The 19,788-nt window shown below is 44.6% G+C and overlaps 1 protein-coding gene across 1 annotated transcript; it reads left to right on the forward strand.

Moving 5' to 3' along the window:
- Positions 1–1,152: 1,152 nt before the first annotated feature.
- CHMP7 (charged multivesicular body protein 7) lies at positions 1,153–19,587 on the forward strand. The gene is made up of 10 exons (XM_028707676.2): positions 1,153–1,548; positions 3,720–3,894; positions 5,874–6,059; positions 7,474–7,607; positions 9,418–9,466; positions 10,530–10,649; positions 12,064–12,162; positions 12,787–12,847; positions 14,336–14,521; positions 15,797–19,587. Exons 1-10 carry the CDS (start codon positions 1,259–1,261, stop codon positions 15,859–15,861), a joined length of 1,365 nt encoding a protein of 454 aa, XP_028563509.1. The 5' UTR covers positions 1,153–1,258; the 3' UTR covers positions 15,862–19,587.
- The last annotated feature ends 201 nt before the right edge of the window (positions 19,588–19,788 follow it).

Consider the following 19,788-nt stretch of genomic DNA (forward strand, 5'->3'; position numbering starts at 1 on the left):
AAACACGGGGCGGGAGGGAAGCGCGCACTTCTGAAACCTCCAGCTGCACCTTTCTTCTCTGACGGTCTGCTTGTCAAGCGCTATCCTTGCGCAGGCGCCGCCCGCCCGCCTGGTTCACTTTGGAGAGCTATTTTGGGCGCTTCCCAGGGCGGAAGTGAGAAAACCATGGAGGAATCCGCCTTTAGCATAGCTGCGCGAGTGTGTTGTTCACATGTAGCAGTAAAGGCAGGAATTATTATTCCGGCTAACTCAGTTCTTATTTCCCTTTTAAAAAGTCTTACTTTTTTACGATTGCTCAGAAATAAATGACCGTGTGGATCCAAAGGGACTTTGCTCCCAGGTGGATGGGTGCAGGATCAAACCCGGGGTGCGCTGATTCCGTTCATCATTTACTACCGGCGCTTCACCCTCAGGTCTCAGCACAGGGCAGGCTCCCAACATTAAAACACCTTATTTAAAACCGTGCAAAACAATTCGCAATCACAAAGAACAAGGCGGGTCCTAGAATTGTGTCGGGGGGTTGTGTATCTTCGGATGAAGGGCGGCATCTAAATTTATGACATCGTCTGCCGCTAGAGAGGCGCCTCTTTAGCTTGGGCGGCTCCAGAGAACGGGGCTTCTGCAGGGGCTGGGCTTTCTGCCGTAACCTGCAAACGTTGTATGAGGTTTTTTTAAAAATTATTATTATTGGACAAGGATCTCCGCCCCCCCCTCTGCCTCTAGCGGGACGACACTGCTGGGTTGTTGTGAGCCGCGCAGCCCCTTGGCGCTGCGCCACGTGGAAATCCGCGCAGACACAGTTTGCGCGTGCACGTTGCGCCCGGACCTGTCTTTGCCTCGACGTTTTTCGTATCTGCGACCCGAAGGGCTGACGGGCAGTTTTCGCCCCTTTAAAACACCTCCCGCTTCCTCCCCCCCCCCCTCCGGAAAAAGGCCCGTAATGGCTTTCTTCCAGCGCTCACTCTTAGAGAGAGGGAGAATTCCCCGCTCACATGCTGGACTTTATTATTTGCTGCCACGCCTCGCCCACCTGCCCAGGTGGGGAGGGGACTCGCCCGGGAACCCGGAGGCTCCCGCCGCCCGCCCCGAGGGGCGCCTCTAGACTTTTCTTTTCTCCGCCTTTGGATTCCCGCCAAGCGCCTCGCCCTGTGCGCATGCCGGACGGGGGGGGGGAGGCGCATGCGCCATCCCACCGACGAGGAAACGTTTGGCCAAGCGGGAGGAGGTAGGCCGCGCCCGAAGCCGGGGGCTCGCCTAGATGTCTTCGCCGGAGGAGGCGCCGGTTGCGCCGGCCGCGGAGGGCGAGCTGCCCCCGGAGTGGGAGACGGACGAAGAGCGCATGGCTTTCCTGTTCTCGGCCTTCAAGCAGAGCCGGGAGGTCAACGCCACCGAGTGGGACAGCAAGATGCTCTTCTGGAGCGAGCTGGTGCTGAAGTGGGGGCGGCGCCGCGGAGGCGTCCGGACCTGCCTGCGGGAGCTGCAGCAGGCCTTCGAGCGGCGGGGCAGCGTCCCCCTGGGCCTGGGCACCGTCCTGCGAGAGCTGCTCAGGTACCGCCCGGCGGCGGGGGGGGGGAAAGGGGGGGCTTCTCTCTCTCTCTCTCTCTCTCTCTCTCTCTCTCTCTCTCTCTCCTCGGCCCCCCCCCTCGCTTAGCCCCCTTCCAGTCTGCAGCTGTGCCTCTGAGCGCGTGCAGAGGGAAGTTCTTGCCCGGGTGGGCTCGGGTGGGCTCGGGGGAGGACGAAGAAAGGAGGGGGCAAGAGAACACTTCTTCTTGTTGTTGTTTGTTGACACCCTGACTTTTCCCTTGACAGGGACTCAAGCCGGTTGGCAGATAAAAACAACAGCTAAACAACATGGGGGAAATCCCACAATCATTAAATAACATGAATAAAACTATCAATAGCTATAGCTCTCTGTGTATCTATCTAAGCTCTTAAAATATACAGATAAGTACAATAAAAACAGCACAGCACCAGCTGTTTCATTAAAAGCAGTCAGTTCCCAAAAGCTTGTTGGAACAAGAAGAGCTTCACCTGCTGGCAAAAGGACCATAATATGTGATCTAGTAACCTATTAGTTCAGTTCTATTTAAACATCCATCAAGGCGTGACTGCATATTAATGTCAGCCAAAATATTTATGTCGACAGCTAGCAGCTCCGTTCAGCTGAACTCTGTCAAATAAAAAATAAAATAAAAATCCTTCCAGTAGCACCTTAGAGACCAACTAAGTTTGTTATTGGTATGAGCTTTCTTGTGCATGCACACTTCTTCGTTTTGTTTTGACTACGGCAGACCAACATGGCTACCTACCTGTAACTAGATCTGTGTCAAATGATACTGATATTCAGTTCTCTCTCTTGCTTGTTCTTCTGTTAAGGTACTTAGGGAGTCCTTTGCCTAAAGAATGCGGTTAATAAATAAAATTAACTCTGCTGTTGTGAATAAAATTAGCAAAGATTTCTGGATTTCTGGCCATGAGAATTTTACTGGTCTTTAACATCATTATCTTATTATTATTATTATTACCGGTCTTTAACATTCTTGTTTTCCTGCCACTGCTACTCTTCTGGAGGCTGGTGTGCTGATCTTGTATGCATTTGAGTGACCTTTGCATAAAAAAATTCATGGACTTTAGATCAATTAGGGAATGCACATAACATGTTGGCTAAACAAGTGACAGGAGAGGTTGTGGATAACTCAACTCTGCTCCCCCTACAGGGTCCCCAGTAGCTCTCAAAACCCTCTAACTATTTTAAGGGCAACTATAGGCTTTAAGGGGGACACGGGTGGCGCTGTGGGTAAAAGCCTCAGCGCCTAGGGCTTGCCGATCGAAAGGTCGGCGGTTCGAATCCCCGCGGCGGGGTGCGCTCCCGTTGCTCGGTCCCAGCGCCTGCCAACCTAGCAGTTCGAAAGCACCTCCGAGTGCAAGTAGATAAATAGGGACCGCTTACTAGCGGGAAGGTAAACGGCGTTTCCGTGTGCGGCTCTGGCTCGCCAGAGCAGCGATGTCACGCTGGCCACGTGACCCGGAAGTGTCTCCGGACAGCGCTGGCCCCCAGCCTCTTAAGTGAGATGGGCGCACAACCCTAGAGTCTGTCAAGACTGGCCCGTACGGGCAGGGGTACCTTCACCTTTTTATAGGCTTTAAGGTGGCACAACATTTACTTACTTACTCTCCCATTCTTTTAGGGCCAGCTATTGCAAAACATTTTATAATATATATATTTTTAAGAAAACAAAGTAATTAACAAACATAACAAAACTTGACATATTTGTTGTTGTTTAGTCATTTAGTCGTGTCCGACTCTTTGTGACCCCATGGACCAGAGCACGCCAGGCACTTCTGTCTTCCACTGCCTCCCACAGTTTGGTCAAACTCGGCATATTTAGGGAGCTATAATATCCTGGTCCTAAACTGTTCTGAGCTTTGTTTACATCTGGCACCAGAAGTCACCTGGAGCCCACCTTTAATCCAAACATACTTGGAGACCCATTTCTTCTTATTATTATTATGATATATTTGCATGGTGGTAGTGCTGCGGTTGCCCATCTTGAAGACTACTGCTTTACAGTATCCTCTGCATTTATCATACCCATACTTCTTCAGTGCGAGATAGCAGTAGCATGGCAGTCCCAGAAGGCTGATTTTTGTCAATTTAGATAAGTATTCCCTTTGGCTTTGCTGAAACTTACAGCATTTATATATTGCTCTTCCCTCAGACGTGGCAAGTTGCAGAGGGAATCTGACTTCATGACCAGTGTAGACAGCAGCTGGATCTCCTGGGGCGTCGGGGTCTTTATTCTGAAGCCACTGAAGTGGACCCTGTCTAGTGTATTAGGTGACAGCAAAGTGCCAGAAGAGGAGGAAATTCTGATCTATGTGGAGTTACTTCAGGTAGGCTTTCTGATGCTTGGCGATCGCATATCATCAGGATGTTGGGGAGAGCTGAGGGTTTCTGTTATGCAATGATAAAAAATATTGTTGAGTGTTTGGGAAACACTTGAAGAGACCTGTACAGTGGTACCTCGAATTAAGTACTTAATTCGTTCCGGAGGTCCGTTCTTAACCTGAAACTGTTCTTAACCTGAAGCACCACTTTAGCTAATGGGGCCTCCTGCTGCTGCCGCGCCACCGGAGCACAATTTCTGTTTGCATCCTGAAGCAAAGTTCTTAACCCGAGGTAATATTTCTAGGTTAGCGGAGTCTGTAACCTGAAGCGTATGTAACCCGAGGTACCACTGTAGTTGTTTTGATATACAGTGTTACCTCGGTTTTTGAGCGTCTTGGAAGCCAAATGTTTCAGAACCTGAACGCCGAAAATCCGGAAGTAATTGCTTCCGTTTTTGAACGCGCCTCAGAAGTTGAACGGCTTCTGCTGTGTTTTTTCCTTTTTTCTCCATTGAGTTTGCAGACTGTCCTTTGCACCTCCGTTGTCAAACGTTTTGGAGGTTGAACGGTCTTCCGGAATGAATTATGTTTGACAACCAAAGTACCACTGTATGATCAGGAAATCACTCAGAGGATCCCTCATGCAGACATATCCAACAGTTCATAGAGCTGTTGTGGATTACCAGGAACATGGGTATTTAATGAATGTGTACTGCAAATTCTCCTCATGCTTTTTCAGAGCTCTCTACCATACTTGCAAAGGATTTCCATCTTTATACCTTAATGTATTTCTTGTTTAGTTTTAAGTTCAGATATCTGCTCCCTGTGGTGCAACTTGAACCATGTAAATATAGTTTGGAGTGGCACTTTCCATAATTCCAGGATGTCTTCAGTCAAGTGTAATTTACAGTAACCCAGCCAATCACTACTGCTTTAACTCTGCACTGCACTGCACTAAGAACAGCATATATCTTTCCTATTCAGTATCATCTTGCTTAAATATTCAAGTAACTAATTTTTGAAAGAAGCCTATTTTCTCACCCATGTAAGTTGAGAATAGAATAGAATTATTGCATTGCAATTTGTGATCATATTCTGACTGGGAATCAGTAGGAATCCTTCAGAAAGGGAAGGAAGAGCTGTAGGCCAGCTCACTTCCATAAACATTTTCCATTATATATTTGAGGAAGCAGAGCAATCTGCACCAGATTAGTAGTTCTCCTTCTCACACTACGACCCTCAAGTGTTATTGTATCTCTGCTTTAATATTTAAAAGTTTCTCCTTTGTTCTTCACACACAGAAACCTTGAAGATGAAGGTAGTCTTAGGGAGTAGCAGAGCGAAGATTAATACTATTTTTAAAAAGCATTTTTATATTGTTCGGCTGCTGAAAAAACTCCCCCAGGTTGTTGTTTTTTGAGATCAGTAGTAAACAAGATAGCCCCTGCTCTCAGGCTTTCAACCTAAAAGACATGATATAGTAGGGGAAAGGGACTAAGATGTAAAACGGGTGAACCCAGCCACTTGTTTTTATAGTCAAAAGGCTCTTATAATTGCCAGTTTGAATGGAAACAATTTGGAGAAAGAAGGAGCCAAAGTGAGCTGGCCGCTTAGCAGAGTGGCCTTGCTTCTGGTCTTTCCCTGTGCTGCCCATAGTTGTTCTTTAACTGCATACCTTAATTAGACATGTGTGCTGACTTATACTGACTGTTTATTTGCTGCAAGCTAGAGACCAGAAACAAGTGGGCTACCGATTATCTAATGATACTCAAATCTAGTCTGTAGCTGAACAGTAAAAACCACTGATCTAAACTGTGGTGTGCTCTGTACTGTATTGTGAGTGAGGTTTGAATGTCATCTGTAGAAATGGACTTGCCATTTCTGAGTCAGGTTAGGATATTAAGCAATTCTGGTTTAGTTTGTGCATGGTACCCACAACAGAGGCAGGGAATAAAGAGTTCAGTGCAAATGGTTATTTTCTTTAGGAAAAGGCAGAAGAAGTGTATCATCTCTACCAGAATTCCACACTTTCTTCACACCCTGTGGTTGGCCTGTCAGAGCTGCGTTCCCTGTGCACTAGCATTTGTTCAGACGAAAGGACGTTCTGTCTGGTGCTGCTGCAGCTGCAGAAGGAAAAAAGGGTCACAGTGCTGGAGCAAAACGGCAATAAGGTAGGGTTTTCATATTTTGAAGAGCAAGAAAGAGGACACATTTGCCGACTTCTACTTTTAACTATGGATCGCTATGATGAGACTTATTTTACATACCCATGAAAAGGAATACATGTCCTGGAAAAAGAGGATATATGGCAACCCTAATAAAGAGTTAAAATGTGAGTTGCATTTCTGGGAGTTGTGCCGTCTCTAAATGGAAATAAGTTGGGCCAAATAAAGCCAGTCTTCCATTTGCCTTGCGCTCACTCATTCAGCAAAAGGTTTCCCCCTCTAAAATGAAAACCCAAAGTGGCAATGAAGATATCTGCAGCATTTAAGTGAGATAAGGCAGCATTAAGCTGAATTTGTCATTTCATAATTAAAAGGGGAAACATGGGCTTCTGGGCAGGAGAAGGGTTGGTCATATCCTCATCTATAATATACTGTCATCCCACCTCCTCCAAATAATTCTGAGGTTGTTGGAATTTGAACTTTTTTGGCTATGACGTATGGAGTGAACATAATAGTTGAAAAGGCTTGGTGAGCTCTGGATTGCAGAAATGCCATGAAGGTCTGCTATTTTCTTCTAATTGTACTTCAGGCAATATCTTGTACTGCCCTGAAAGTACAAGATAGCTGATTGAGGAGGGATACTGTATAGACTTTAAAATGTGGTTCATAATTTTACAGAACTTGGTTAATGCAAGATATTCAGTGTTTCACAAATGAAGATAGAGACATGCTTATAACAGCGTTGGTGCAAAAATCATTGACTCCCCAAATCTATGTTGCTGAAATGTCTTCTCTGATGGCTGTATTCATCACTTACTCTTCAGTAGACTTCCCTCTTTAGATAACAAGAGGATGTTTCTTCTTTTGGTTAAATATAGGCTAGAAAAAACACATGTTGCCTCATAACATGGGTAGGCAAACTAAGGCACGAGGGCTGGATCCGGCCCAATCGCCCGTGGACGGTCTGGGAATCAGCATGTTTTTATATGAGTAGAATGTGTGCTTTTATTTAAAATGTATCTCAGGTTATTTGTGGGGCATAGGAATTTGTTGATTTTCCCCCCTTTCAAAATATAGTCCAGCTCCCCACAAGGTCTGAGGGACAGTGGACTGGCCACCTGCTGAAAAAGTTTGCTGACCTACAGTTTGTTAGCAACATATTCAAATAGGGTGTGTGTGGAATGACAGCTTGAGCATTAGAGATAAGATGCATCCACCTCGCAGCTCAAATTTTAATTTCTGTCAACCAGGGAAAAAGATGTTGAAACCTGAAGAAGTCCAGCAACTCTAATAAAGTATCTCTAAAATACAAAAATAGGGACGTATACTGTAAAGCAGAAAGTCTCCCTGGGAAATAAGAGACAATTGCACCTTAAGATGATGGGATGAGATCTTATTTCATAACGAAATTTTCTTTCAGATAATGAAATTTGCTCGAGGTCTTCATACCAAAGTATCTCCAGTGAATGATGTTGACATTGGGGTTTATCAGCTCATGCAAAGTGAACAGCTGCTGTCTCAGAAAGTGGAGTCCCTGGCACAAGAAGCAGAGAGGTAATATGGGTGTGTGTCCTTTACATCCTTAAAGCTGTCAGTTATGTCACAACTCATGCGTTGTTGAGCTGTGGTCCTTCAGGCAAGGGGCATCTTTTAATCAATTTTTTATTAAAAGTTTTCCACATAAAATACAATAAAAGCCAAACTAATCCAGAGAAAAGAGATAAGAAAAAAGGAAGAATAAGAATATAAAGAAGAAGAAAGAGAAGGAAAAAAAGAGAAAATGAATACAAAGCCCTTTATCAGAATTATATCTTAACCCTTTATCCACACACAGAAGAGTGAACCCTCCCAGCTCTCACCTGCGTGCTTCCCCTTCTTTCCCCAGCCTCCCACCATGGGAGAGCCTCTCTACCCTGCTCTTCACGCAGGGCCCCCCATCTTCCGCCCACCACCTTCCTGTGTGTATCTTCATTAATCCAAAATAGGGAACTTCAAAAAGCAAAGCATAAATGTAGATAGAATTAACCAAAGAAAAACAAGAATTGGAGATGATAGAAATAAAAGAAAAGAAAAAGAAGGGCAATTGTGTATATGACAGTTATATGCACTCCAGGATAACAATCTAACTATTATACAGCTGTTTCTCAATCTGCTAGGTGTTGTTTTCTCAATCTTCCATCCCGTTCATCTCAAATTCACCTTTTCCTACTCAAAAGTCAAAAAGTAGCTCTTCAATTATTATAATTAAAAGTCTTAAATAGTCCTCCAATCCAATATGATGAATTTCTCCCCAACTGTTCTGAGAAATCTCAAAAGCGTAATAGTCCATATTTATTTGCTTGTTGTGTCTTCATTACTTTGTACAGTGGTACCTCTAGATGCAAACGGGATCCGTTCCGGAGTCCCGTTCGCATCTAGAAGCAAACGTAACCTGTGTCTGTGCGTGCCCGGGTCACGTTTCGCCGCTTCTGCGTCTGCGCATGCGCAAGCGGCGAAACCTGGAAGTAACGCGCTCCGTTACTTCTGGGTTGCCATGGAGTGCAACTCGAACGCGCTCATCCCGAAGCACATTCAACCCAAGGTATGACTGTACTCAGTTCCATATATTTCAGTCCCATTTCCTGTTGACCATGCTTACTCTTAACTTAAAGGAAAAAGGAAAAATCCTTCTACTTTTTCCATTTTTCATTGAAACCAATTGTCAAGAGCTTTATTCACTTCAATTTGTGCACATGGCCCTTTCTCTCTCAGTTCCATCTCTGCCATCTTTGGTTCTCTCTTAATGTCCATCTTCATAAATCCATTCATTTCTTCCGGCATCACAATAACATCTTTCAATTCATCATCTGCTGTTATCCATTTTGCCTTTACCTTCTCATATTCCATCAGAAGAGGATCCATCTCTTTTTCCACAGGTCCCGGCCGTTCTTTAGTCTGATGCATCTCTGATCCAATCTCTTTGAATGTTCAATGCATCTCAGCTCTTAATTTTGTCAGCTGTTCATCCAGCAGCTGCTGCATGACACCAACAATAGATGAGGCATTTAGCGTTGCCTTTGCCATATTGGGTTCTATTCATCTCCCCCTTTGGCAGTCTCTGCATCCAGGAACTTGTGCATGTTCAGGCAAGGGGCGTCTTCACTGCTGAACTACAGTTAAGGCATTTGGTAAATCATGACCTTGTTTTTATAAAGCTTCTTTATAAAAGGGTACAAAAAATATGAGCGGAGCAGATCTACAGTTGCTTCAGTAGTGATACTGAGATGCACCACATGTGGGGGGCTACAATCTCCCATCAGTCTAAGAATGACCACCTAATACGTAATAAATAAGAAACTGAGCTGCTTACACTTTGCTTTTCTAGATGTAAAGAGGAGGCCCGGAGTGCATGTAGAGCTGGGAAAAAGCAGCTGGTAAGTCCTGTGTTTTCGCAACTAGGCAACCAAAAGTTTTGTGGGATGTGTACGTCCAAAGCCAACCTGCTTCAAAGGTCATGTGTTTTCGTGAGGTTAGCACATGGGTAGGCAAACTAAGGCCTGGGGGCCAGATCCGACCCAATTGCCTTCTAAATCCGGCCTGCGGACGGTCTAGGAATCAGCATGTTTTTACTTGAATAGAATGTGTGCTTTTATTTAAAATGCATCTCTGGGTTATTTGTGGGGGGCATAGGAATTCGTTCATTTCCGCCCCTCAAAATATAGTCCGGCCCCCAACAAGGTCTGAGGGACAGTGGACTGGCCCCCTGCTGAAAACGTTCGCTGACCCCTGGTTTAGCACTTGTCAAGCCTCTTGTTGAGGTCAAAGGGCATCTCACTGCAGCACAAGAACCTTGTCATGTTCATGGGCATACATTATCTCATTTTGTAGTATGGGGTCTAATGTGTCTTCTGTCAAGGTACTGCTTCGTTTATAAAAATGTTGTGCTTTCTTGGGTGTTCAGAGCACAGTCTCTTCTTTCTTTAGCTAATAGAACTATTACTTTACCTGTTGAATATTTTTGGTGACAAGAATAATTGTTACCATTCAATGATGGTGTTGAAATAAACAAAACCCTCTTCCTTTTTTTTGCTTTGAGAAACAATGCTGCCTTACTTGTACCACTTAGGCACTTCAGAAGAAACATACACACAAAGTAAATTGTACCAACAAGGTACTTTCCCCTGCATCTATAGCAGAAGCTGACAGTTTCAGGACTTTTCTCTGTAACTTGTTAAATGCTGTGCATTTCACTCTCCAGCACTGAAATGCACATTTACCTTAAAAAAAAAACAGCAACAGGGGCAATTACTTCTACCTCTCTCCCAGCAGCCAGCAGATAAATACAGTCTTAAGGACATTCATTCGCTTAGCTGGATAAGCTTTGAGGAGAAGACAACCACTGTGCATGTCCTCCTGCACTGAGATGACTGTTTTAAATAGGGAGTTATTTCAGGCTGCTCTTGATGGTTAATCAAAACTGTGCCTTTATGTTCTTAGGCACTTAGGTCTTTGAAATCAAAACGAAGAACAGAAAGACGTATTGCAGAACTTCACTCCAAGCTGGACGTAGTACAAGGCATCCTGGACCGGATCTACGCCTCTCAGACAGATCAGATGGTATTCCTTTACTGATGTGTCGCCATTGACTCCGCTTTGCTCTGTTTAATTCTTCTGTCTAAGATTTCTGCTTGAAGATCTGCTTTATGTTGGAAATACACATTCTTTCCACTGCAGTGTTGACTGATTTGTCAGTCTGGGGCTTGTTCACACACTTCTTACCCCTTGAAGCTATAATGGAGGTAGCCAGTGTGGTACTGTCCAGGTATTACAGTCCAAGTCAGCATGACAGATAGTCAGGCTTGATGGGAACTGTACTCTAGCAGCATCTAGAAGGCATCACATGGTCTTTCCTGAACTCAGATATTTCTTCCTTTCTATCTCTCTGCTTCTCTTCCTGACACAGAGCATGCATTGGCTTTGGCACATCTCTGGCCGGTTGATCCCCATTTGCCTGTTGTTGTGTGTCACTGCTGTTAGCGAGATGCCTCAGTAGACATGTGTTTCATTCTAGAAGCTTTATGAATTATAAGCTTTAGACATTGGCAGTAGTACCTCTTGGCAGATTTACCCAGTAACTTAAACTCACATAGTATTTAATTTATAGGGTAGGATATTTATTGATGTACATACACAACATCAGTGAGGAATTGCTCAGTAATGATAAACATTTCCTTGATCTGGGAGAATTAGCTGATTAATTCTAACCAATCAAAAGCATGCAAAGCGTAAAAGGAAATGGAATTGTGTTTATAAAGCACAGCTTAGGAAGGCATGCTAACCTGCTCTCTCACTGGGCTCACTTTGCATACTAAGCCTCAGTCTAGGCCTAATCAGGCCTGCGGCAGGGAGGACCAGTGAGTGGCTTCTGAAATACGGACACATGTGAAGATAGGAAAAAGAAGCAGATGTGGAGGCTACGATTTGTAGTGAAAGTACCTGTGGAAGACAGGATAGGGAGCAAGCTTGGTGGAGAATCCTGAAGAAGAAAGAACTGGGTGCATTGAAACTCCTGAGTCTTTCAGAAAAACGTTGAAGAAAGCAAGGAAGAGGTCCTGAAAATGGCTCCTCTGCAAAAGTTCACTGTCCCAAGGGCATATGGCTTCCAAAATATTTCAGTTGAGATTACAACCTTAACTCCCTCATCTACTTTTCCCTCAGGCCTCAAGCGGCCTCCTGACAAAGTAAATCCAACTGAAGTCATTTTTAAAATCATATAGGCAATATTGAGGTGGAGTGTCTGCCAGAATCAGTAATATTTATTATTTATTTAGAGCATTTATATCCTGCTCTTCAGCCCAAAAGACTCCCTGAGCAGCTAACATGAAATTAAAACAAGACACTCCCTAACCACAGAGTTACTTACAAATAAATAAATAAATAAATAAATAGGCTATTTAAAAAGGTGAAGAACTGCAACAGATTACTGAAAATACTTGTAAAATAACAAGCTATTCTCTTTCCTCCCAATAAGGTATTTAATGCTTACCAGGCTGGAGTTGGAGCTCTGAAGTTATCCATGAAAGATGTCACCGTGGAAAAGGCAGAGAACCTGGTGGATCAGATTCAAGAGGTACTATAAAGAGGAAAAACAAATAATCTCTATGCAAGTGTTAGTTAAATGAGAATCACATTCGAGCTGCAGGTTGCTTCTTAGCTTTCTGTTAAGTGGCTTCCATATCTGCCTTTGCTTAACCCCTCTTAGCAGGCTTTATTTCAGATGCCAGGGTGGTGTAGTGGTTAGAGCAGGGGCCAGTGATCTCCCTCCAGTCCTCTGTCTGGCCCTTCAGACTCTCCTCGATCAACACCCCCACTGGCTCTGCTGCACATCACCCTGCAGTTATTTTGGAATCTGTCCTTGTACTGCAATAATGGAGAGATGTAAGTGTAGAACCCTCTGAACTGTTTGTGACTAGACTGCAGTCATTGGAAGGTTGCCCATGAGGGGATGCGTCCTTCAGGCTTGAAAAATGTTCCCTAACCCTGAACTAGAGTGTTGTACTCAGCTAGGGAGATCCAAATACTTGCTCACCCATGAAGCTTGCTAAATTGCTGTGGACAAATCACTATGGTCTAGCTTAGCCTGCCCTGCAGGATCATTGTGGGATTAAAATGAAGGATTTGATGTGTGCCAACTGAGCTCCTTGGAAGGTGGATTAAAAGTGTAATAAATGGCAATATCTGCTGCTTTTTTCAGCTTTGTGACACCCAGGATGAAGTAGCGCAAACCTTAGCAGGAGTTGGAATCAATGGCTTAGGTGAGTCCAAACTCTTAAGCCTCCAAACCCTTGTTGTTAGGTTTTCTAGCTTACAACCTCATATTCAGACATTTGAACAGAATCTTCCTCAAATGGTGGTGCTGGTCAGCATGATGGGAATTGTAGTCCAAAATATCTGGAGGACAGTGGCCTAGCATGGGTTGCCAGTGCCCTAGGCAAGGCAAGTATTGCGCCCCCTAACCTGTGAGGAGAAGCAATCCTACATCTCAGGATTGAGGGAAAAGTTTGGGGAGCCCCCCCCCCATGCAAGAGTCTGTCCCTACTCTGCACTTGAGGGATATGGGGCATCTAGGACCAACTGCTGACATCACAGGTTATGGTGAGCACAGAGTAACCCTTCAGATGGGAGAAGCACTCCAGTGGTGCAAACCTTTCCCTTGTCGGCATGCACTCTGCACAAGCGCTGTGGCTCCTTCCTTTTCGTGCACCTGAGGAGAGCCCCACACTTGGAGAAAAGGTGGTGGTGACGGTGGATTTGGTTTCAATGAGCGGCACGTGGCAGCGGAGTGCCGGGCCACCAGGGCTGTCCTTGAGTGGGCTGGGCAGCCCTATCCTCACTGGAATTTGCTGAAGCGAGTGGGAGTGTCTCTGCCAAGGCTCAGGACAATGGGCAGAGGAAGCTGGCAGCAGGCAGGACGGAGGTGCTGGCTGCCACTTGACCATCAAAGCGTCTTCATGCAGCACTGCTGCTGTTGCCAAGCAGAGCCATGGAGCAGCGGCAGGACATGCATCCATGCCTCCTCGGGCTGGGGTGCCGCCGCCACCCCGAGTCTTGCTGCCCGCCTGCCTCCCCCAACAAGGTGCTCGCAGCCAGCCTGGTGCTGCCTGACAGTGAGTTGAGGTGACCCACTTGTAGCTTGCACTGGTGCAGCAGACCTGGGCTTGAATGGGAGAAAAAAGTGAACAAAAATTCCAAGGGTCCAGTGCATGTGTTGCGCACAGACACGTTTCCTGCCCCCTGCACACACAGAAGGAAGCCTTGAGGGCTTTGTCCTTTCGCCATAGTGGTGGTGAGGATCAGTTTTGCGAGCAGAAAGAAAACTTCGAGAAAGGAGCTGAGCCGCCACAGTAGCTGAGGCTTGGAGGTCGGGAAGCATCCCTTACCCAACTTGCCACCCACCAGATACTTGCTTGAGGCTGACATGAGTGAGGTGGGTCCCATTCCCAACTGTAATATATTGCCACTATTTGACGATTTTTTTGTTAGGAAAAACAACAAGAGCGCATTCTCAGTAGGACTGAGCAGAATAAGAGAACCTTCTTCAAGCTCTTGCCCTTCTTACAGATCTTAAGAAGGTTATAGTACATCTTACAGCTATGTGTCCTGGAGCTGATCTCTCTTGTTGAGCATGTCTTCTAATCCTATGTGCAGTTAGTAGGCGCTGTTGAACTCTGTGGGACTTGATTCTGAGTAAATTCACCAGGAGCCCAAGCTGTATGTCACACTGGAATGTATTTGTTCTCCAGTATCAGAAGCTGATGCCGAGGAACTGGAAAAGGAGCTGGACACTCTTCTCCTGGACTCCTCAAAAGATCTTCTGGACCTGCCTTCCGTTCCACAGAAGCCACTGTTTCCTTCGTCCGTAGTGCTTCCTAGCATCTCAGATGCTGAGCTTGAAGCAGAGTTGGAAAAGCTCACGCATTCAGTTGGAGGTATGTTTCTGTTGTATTGTTTTCCAGAGTCTAATGTTGCCTCTTAAAGACCCAGTTTACTATAGCTAATTGACTACCATGAATGTGCTACTGGGCTTCTCAATTAAAGCATTAATTCCATTCATTAATGCATGGAAGAAAGACTCCACAATTTCTGGCTTTGCATTATGTCCGAACTGGAGGTTGTGGTTGGTTTTGCTAACAAACCACAATCTGTAGCCATGATTTATTCTTGGCTTACTGAAAGTCATTTGTTTGAGCAAAACAAACCACAGGCCCTGGTTTGGACATGATGCACAACCAGGGATTGTCGTTTGCTTTCCCTTCGGCCTAGTGGGGAAAAGCAAAGGTGGCACAGTCAGCATGTTTGCCGTAAGCTACAGTGGTACCTCAGGTTACATACGCTTCAGGTTACAGGCTCCACTAACCCAGAAATAATGCTTCAGGTTAAGAACCTTGCTTCAGGATGAGAACAGAAGTTGTGCTCCGGCGGCGCGGCAGCAGCGGGAGGCCACATTAGCTAAAGTGGTGCTTCAGGTTAAGAACAGTTTCAGGTTAAGAACAGACCTCCGGAACGAATTAAGTACTTAACCCGAGGTAGCACTGTATTGTGACATGCAAACGAGGCCAAAACATGCAGAGATCCCATTAGCAGGCTCCCTGCAGGGTTATGCTCTCTTTCTTCCCAAGTGTGCTACTCTGGACTTCTTAGCTAAGTCGGTTGCATGCCAGTACAGAATTCTTTTTCTAGAGGATAATTAAAAGGACCTGAATTTTGTTCAGTTCCACGCCTCTCTCTAGCTGCCCTGGTAGTGTCCCTCCAACTCCTATAGCTCCTTGTGCTGCACAGTCATCTCATTTACCCTCTGAGAATAAAAATGGCTGCTTCTCTGTTGCCCTTCTTAGGATTTAAATCTGAGCTTGGATGCAAAGGTGCATGAAGGCTGGTAGGCCAGGCATTCCCTAGGTGTGTAGTAGACGTGGCCTATTGCCATAGATCCATAGGGGCAGACCTTCCTGCTTTCTAGCTTTGAAAATCTCTCATATATCCAACTAAGGAGCAAGAACTGTTGGGGGTATGCATATACTTTGTTATTTATGTAATTGTCAGTGGAAATGGTGCTTTACAAAATAATAAAAAAGACAGGCCTCTTCCCCACAAGCTTAACAATGTAAATTTTAATTGAGTGTAGGCATGTCATTATGCATACTTAAATTTGCTTCTACCGCAGTTGCAAGTGTGTTTGACCTTCTTCCTTTTTGCATCATTTACAGGATTGGCACTAAAGACTGACTCAAAGGCCTCTGAGCCCAAAGGAGCTCTGGAACTGCATCTCTAATGACTCAATACCACCTTTGTGCTATGATGATGTCTAAAATTTTGGTGATCGTAACTACAAAAGTAACTTGTGGAGTGTGGGCTTATGTCCCCTCCTTGCTAGATGGCACTTTTGTAAGAGACAGGATGTACCTGCCATGACAATCCATCATCTTTCAAACAGATCCCAACTGCTGTTGCTGTTGTCTTTTCAGTGCCAAACTACAGTGTCTCCGGTTGACATGTTCACCTGTGTTGCCAGTCATGGTTGCCCTTCCCTGGCAAGTTGACACTCCTGCTGAGATTTTAACTTGTCACACGACACTCTGAAGGCCCTCTTTCCACTACGTGAAACTGAACCTAGTTGTGCCAGCTTTGGGGAGAATCAGAAATGCAATAGGATCACAGCATTCCTGGCATCCAGCTGTTCTGTGTGTCTGTGCAAAACACTTGCTGCACATGAGAAAGATACTGACTCCGGTAGCTCTCGCTGGGCAACAGGCACACACACACACACACACATGTTGATGGTCTTTCTGTTCTTCCTTATCTGTGTTTGCACGATGTGGACAACATAGATGTGTGACAGTTTTATTGTAGGAGACTTTTTGTTGCTGTTTCCACAAGGGGGTAGTATCTACAAGCACAAAATGCCACGTAACCCTTTTTCAACAATAGTAGTGTAGCCTTAAATGGGACCTGCAAAGGATTCTAAAATGTAGGGGTTTAGGGCTTTTTGTTGCTGCTTGACGATTATAATCTTTTGATGTTTAAGAAAGTACTTTTCAGTTTATCTGTAGGAAGAGCAAGTAACATTTATCTTCTGCTTTGGTGGAATGCTCCCTTTAATACTTCTGAGAGATTTAGGGTGAGCTTTTTAGCCAGAAATTTACAGATTATGGCTTCATATCTTCTGGGAGGCTATTCAATCATGTATGTTGGAAGACCTTTAAAAATGGCAGAGCTTTGGATTGATATCTCTGCATCGGATGTATTTCTTGGGGAGAGTTGCTGTTTCCTTTTAACACAAAAAAATGTTGATGGAATGCAGGATGGAAAAGCAAGTGGGCAAGTGCCAGTTAGCCTATTGAGATGGCTTTTATCCTTCTGGGGGGAAATGCAGTTCTTGCCCTCTGCAGAACACCTTTTACAAAGTAAATTATATTCTGAGTAGAGCCATTGAAGTGAATTAACCAGAGTTAGTCATGTCCTTTAACTTCACTGGGTTTACTCTCTGGATGTAGGACTAGCATTGGAAGCAGCGCTATGAGACAGGCCTGCACTTTTTCTGGATGGAAGTTATTTTCTAGCCACATTAACTGCAAAAGGAAAAAGTGGCACTTTGCTTGTGTGTCAGTGCACTGCCTGAAGCACACAGGTGGTGGGAACCATTTATATAATGAGAAACTGTGGGTCAGTAGTGGCTGTTGGTAAACTTGCAGCCTATTCCAAGACTGAGTGTACACTCAAAAGCACAACGGTCTGGATGGTGTTTGCTGCTGAGTGAGCTGTGATTCAGGTCAGGAAAAGCAAAATGTTTTTTTCAAGGAAGAGATCTGCCTAAATTGCAGGTGGGAGAAACAGCTGGCCTTGTCTCCTCAGTGTGCTGTGCTAGAATCAATACTTTGCCAATTCCCTGCAAGACACTTTTTCTGAAGGCAGATGGCAAATGGGAGTTGCATTGAATAATTTTAATGCCATAATCATTTGTTAGAAAAACAGTTAAGAGAGGGAGGAAAGGTAATAAATCTTTAAAATAACCAATGATGTAATAAAGGGGAGGAAAGTCTTCAGTTCCTCTCTATTGTTGTTTAACATGCTTCACTTTGCATATTATTCTCCCTTCGTGGTTTTGTTTATTTGAAGCAGACTGTCCATGTGGATATAATGGACAGGGCTTGGAGAACGCAGCCCTTTGAACAATCAGCCTATTGGATTCCATGATGCATCTAAACCTTTTCTTGTCTCGTAATGAGATCTTCTCTGTTGCCTCTAGCTGGAGCTGCTATTTACACTTTAATGTCATAAGGTGTGCTTTTTCCTTTGCTACTTTTGGACAGTGATCCTCATTACAGATGTAGATTGTTTTTTTGTACAAAACTAAAGGAAAAAATGGTGCCTAAAAATTGTGGAAATGCCAGCTATAGGAATGTTGAGTCTTGCTGTGAATCACAGAAATGTCTGGGTTTAGGTGTGCTGAAAAGAGTTAGAAAGCTGACAGCATTCCTGGTTTCTAGAGCTGAACTAAATGTGATGTGTGGTCCGTAGTTCAGCTTTGCATAGCTTCTCTTTCGCAGATAGCTGAAGTGGGGACCTCTGAACTGAAATGGGGTCATAGGGGGACGAGAGATTTTGTTAACCCTTTGCTCCTGCTCTTGTTGACCTGATTGGAATTGTGTCTCCTCTCTTGCAACCTGCTGTTTGCAGTGGAAGGAAAGCATAAATTCCTTCCATTGCAAATAGTAAGCTTGGAGCGGGGTGGGTGGGTGTAGTTTTTGATTGGGATGGTGGCAAGAGCAAAGGGTTAACCCCCACCCATACCACAGTCTCAGTCCAGCTCCCCCCCCCCCCGCACTGGCCACTGTGAAATAAGAATAAGATTTGCAATGTCAAAAATATGTCAAAGGTCACATCTCATTTGCCTCTATGCCTGCCTTTTTAGTGCTCTGTGGCAGCTTTAGTCCTCCCCTGGAGCACTATCCCAGCCTAGTTTGGATAAATGGAAAATAATAGGTACCCAATCTTTTTAGCAATTTCATTAGGCTTGCTGTGAGGTTGACCAGCAATGCCAGTTTGGAACCAAGGAAGCCCAGTGAATTCTCATTGAAGCAATAAACCTCTGCAGCCCCCCTCATTCACCTGCATGGAAACCCTGGTTGCCTGTTGCTGCTGGGCTAGTACGTAAACACACAAAGCTATCCTTTTGTGCACTGTCCTTAAAAACAAACCACAATTCTGTGCCTCGGCAATCCAAATTCTACTTTCAGGTGGGGAGTTGAATTATGTGACCCAATTAAGCAAATTCACACAATTCTGCAGTCTCTCTGTGTGTGTAATAGTTACTTTTTTGCTACTCGTGGGAGGAGAAAGGATACTGAAGTCCTGTTGCCAAATACTAGAAATCCGATTCAGCCAGGATTCTGCCTTGTGAGACTCATAAGGTGTCAGTGCCTGGACCCTTTTAAACCCCGTTTAAAAAATCAAAACAAAAAGCAGATTCCAAGAATGCTGAATTATTTGCCCACCACAACAAAATGGCATACATTCATGCACAGCCCTGCCAATAGGCAATAATTTTGAGAGGATTTGAGTTTCAAATGCATTGTAAACGGCTCTATTCTGTAGTTCTCATAGCAATTTACTCTAAAGGAATAATTACTTTCCATGCCTAGCCTCAAATCCTAGATCATTGGGATCAGTACTGTTTTTCTGCTGCTTTCAGAACCAGGTCCTGCTTCTCCCTCTAATCTGTACAACATGCAAGAAGTAGAGGTTTTATTGTATGTGTCCCTAATGTGTCTGTATCTAAAATATTGCTGCTCAGAGGGCTGGAAGAGTTAATATCGAACAGCTTGTTCCTTTCTAGAAGTGGCTTGTAATTTTCATGCTCCGGCACCAAGCGGGAATGTAATCAAGATGAATGAAGAGAAAGGAAATCTAAAGTCTCAATTGTTTAAAAGTGGGCAATTTGTAGAGAAGGCAGTTCTGTTGGACGTGAGAGAGAGATTAAAGAAACTGCAAATTTAAATAGTGTCCTAGTGGTGGGTGAAATGTAAAGTGTACTGCATTATAGTTATGCAACCACACAGAGATTAGAACTTTGTGTATGCTTGAACTCTCACCCTAATCCAAATTCTGTACCAAAATATCTCCAGCTTCATTCTCCAAATGTATGCAAACATTTTAATTTTCTTTGTAGCTAACTGGAACCATAGAATAATGGAGTTTA

This window comes from Podarcis muralis, chromosome 15, assembly GCF_964188315.1.
Source record: "Podarcis muralis chromosome 15, rPodMur119.hap1.1, whole genome shotgun sequence".
Lineage (NCBI taxonomy): Eukaryota > Metazoa > Chordata > Lepidosauria > Squamata > Lacertidae > Podarcis > Podarcis muralis.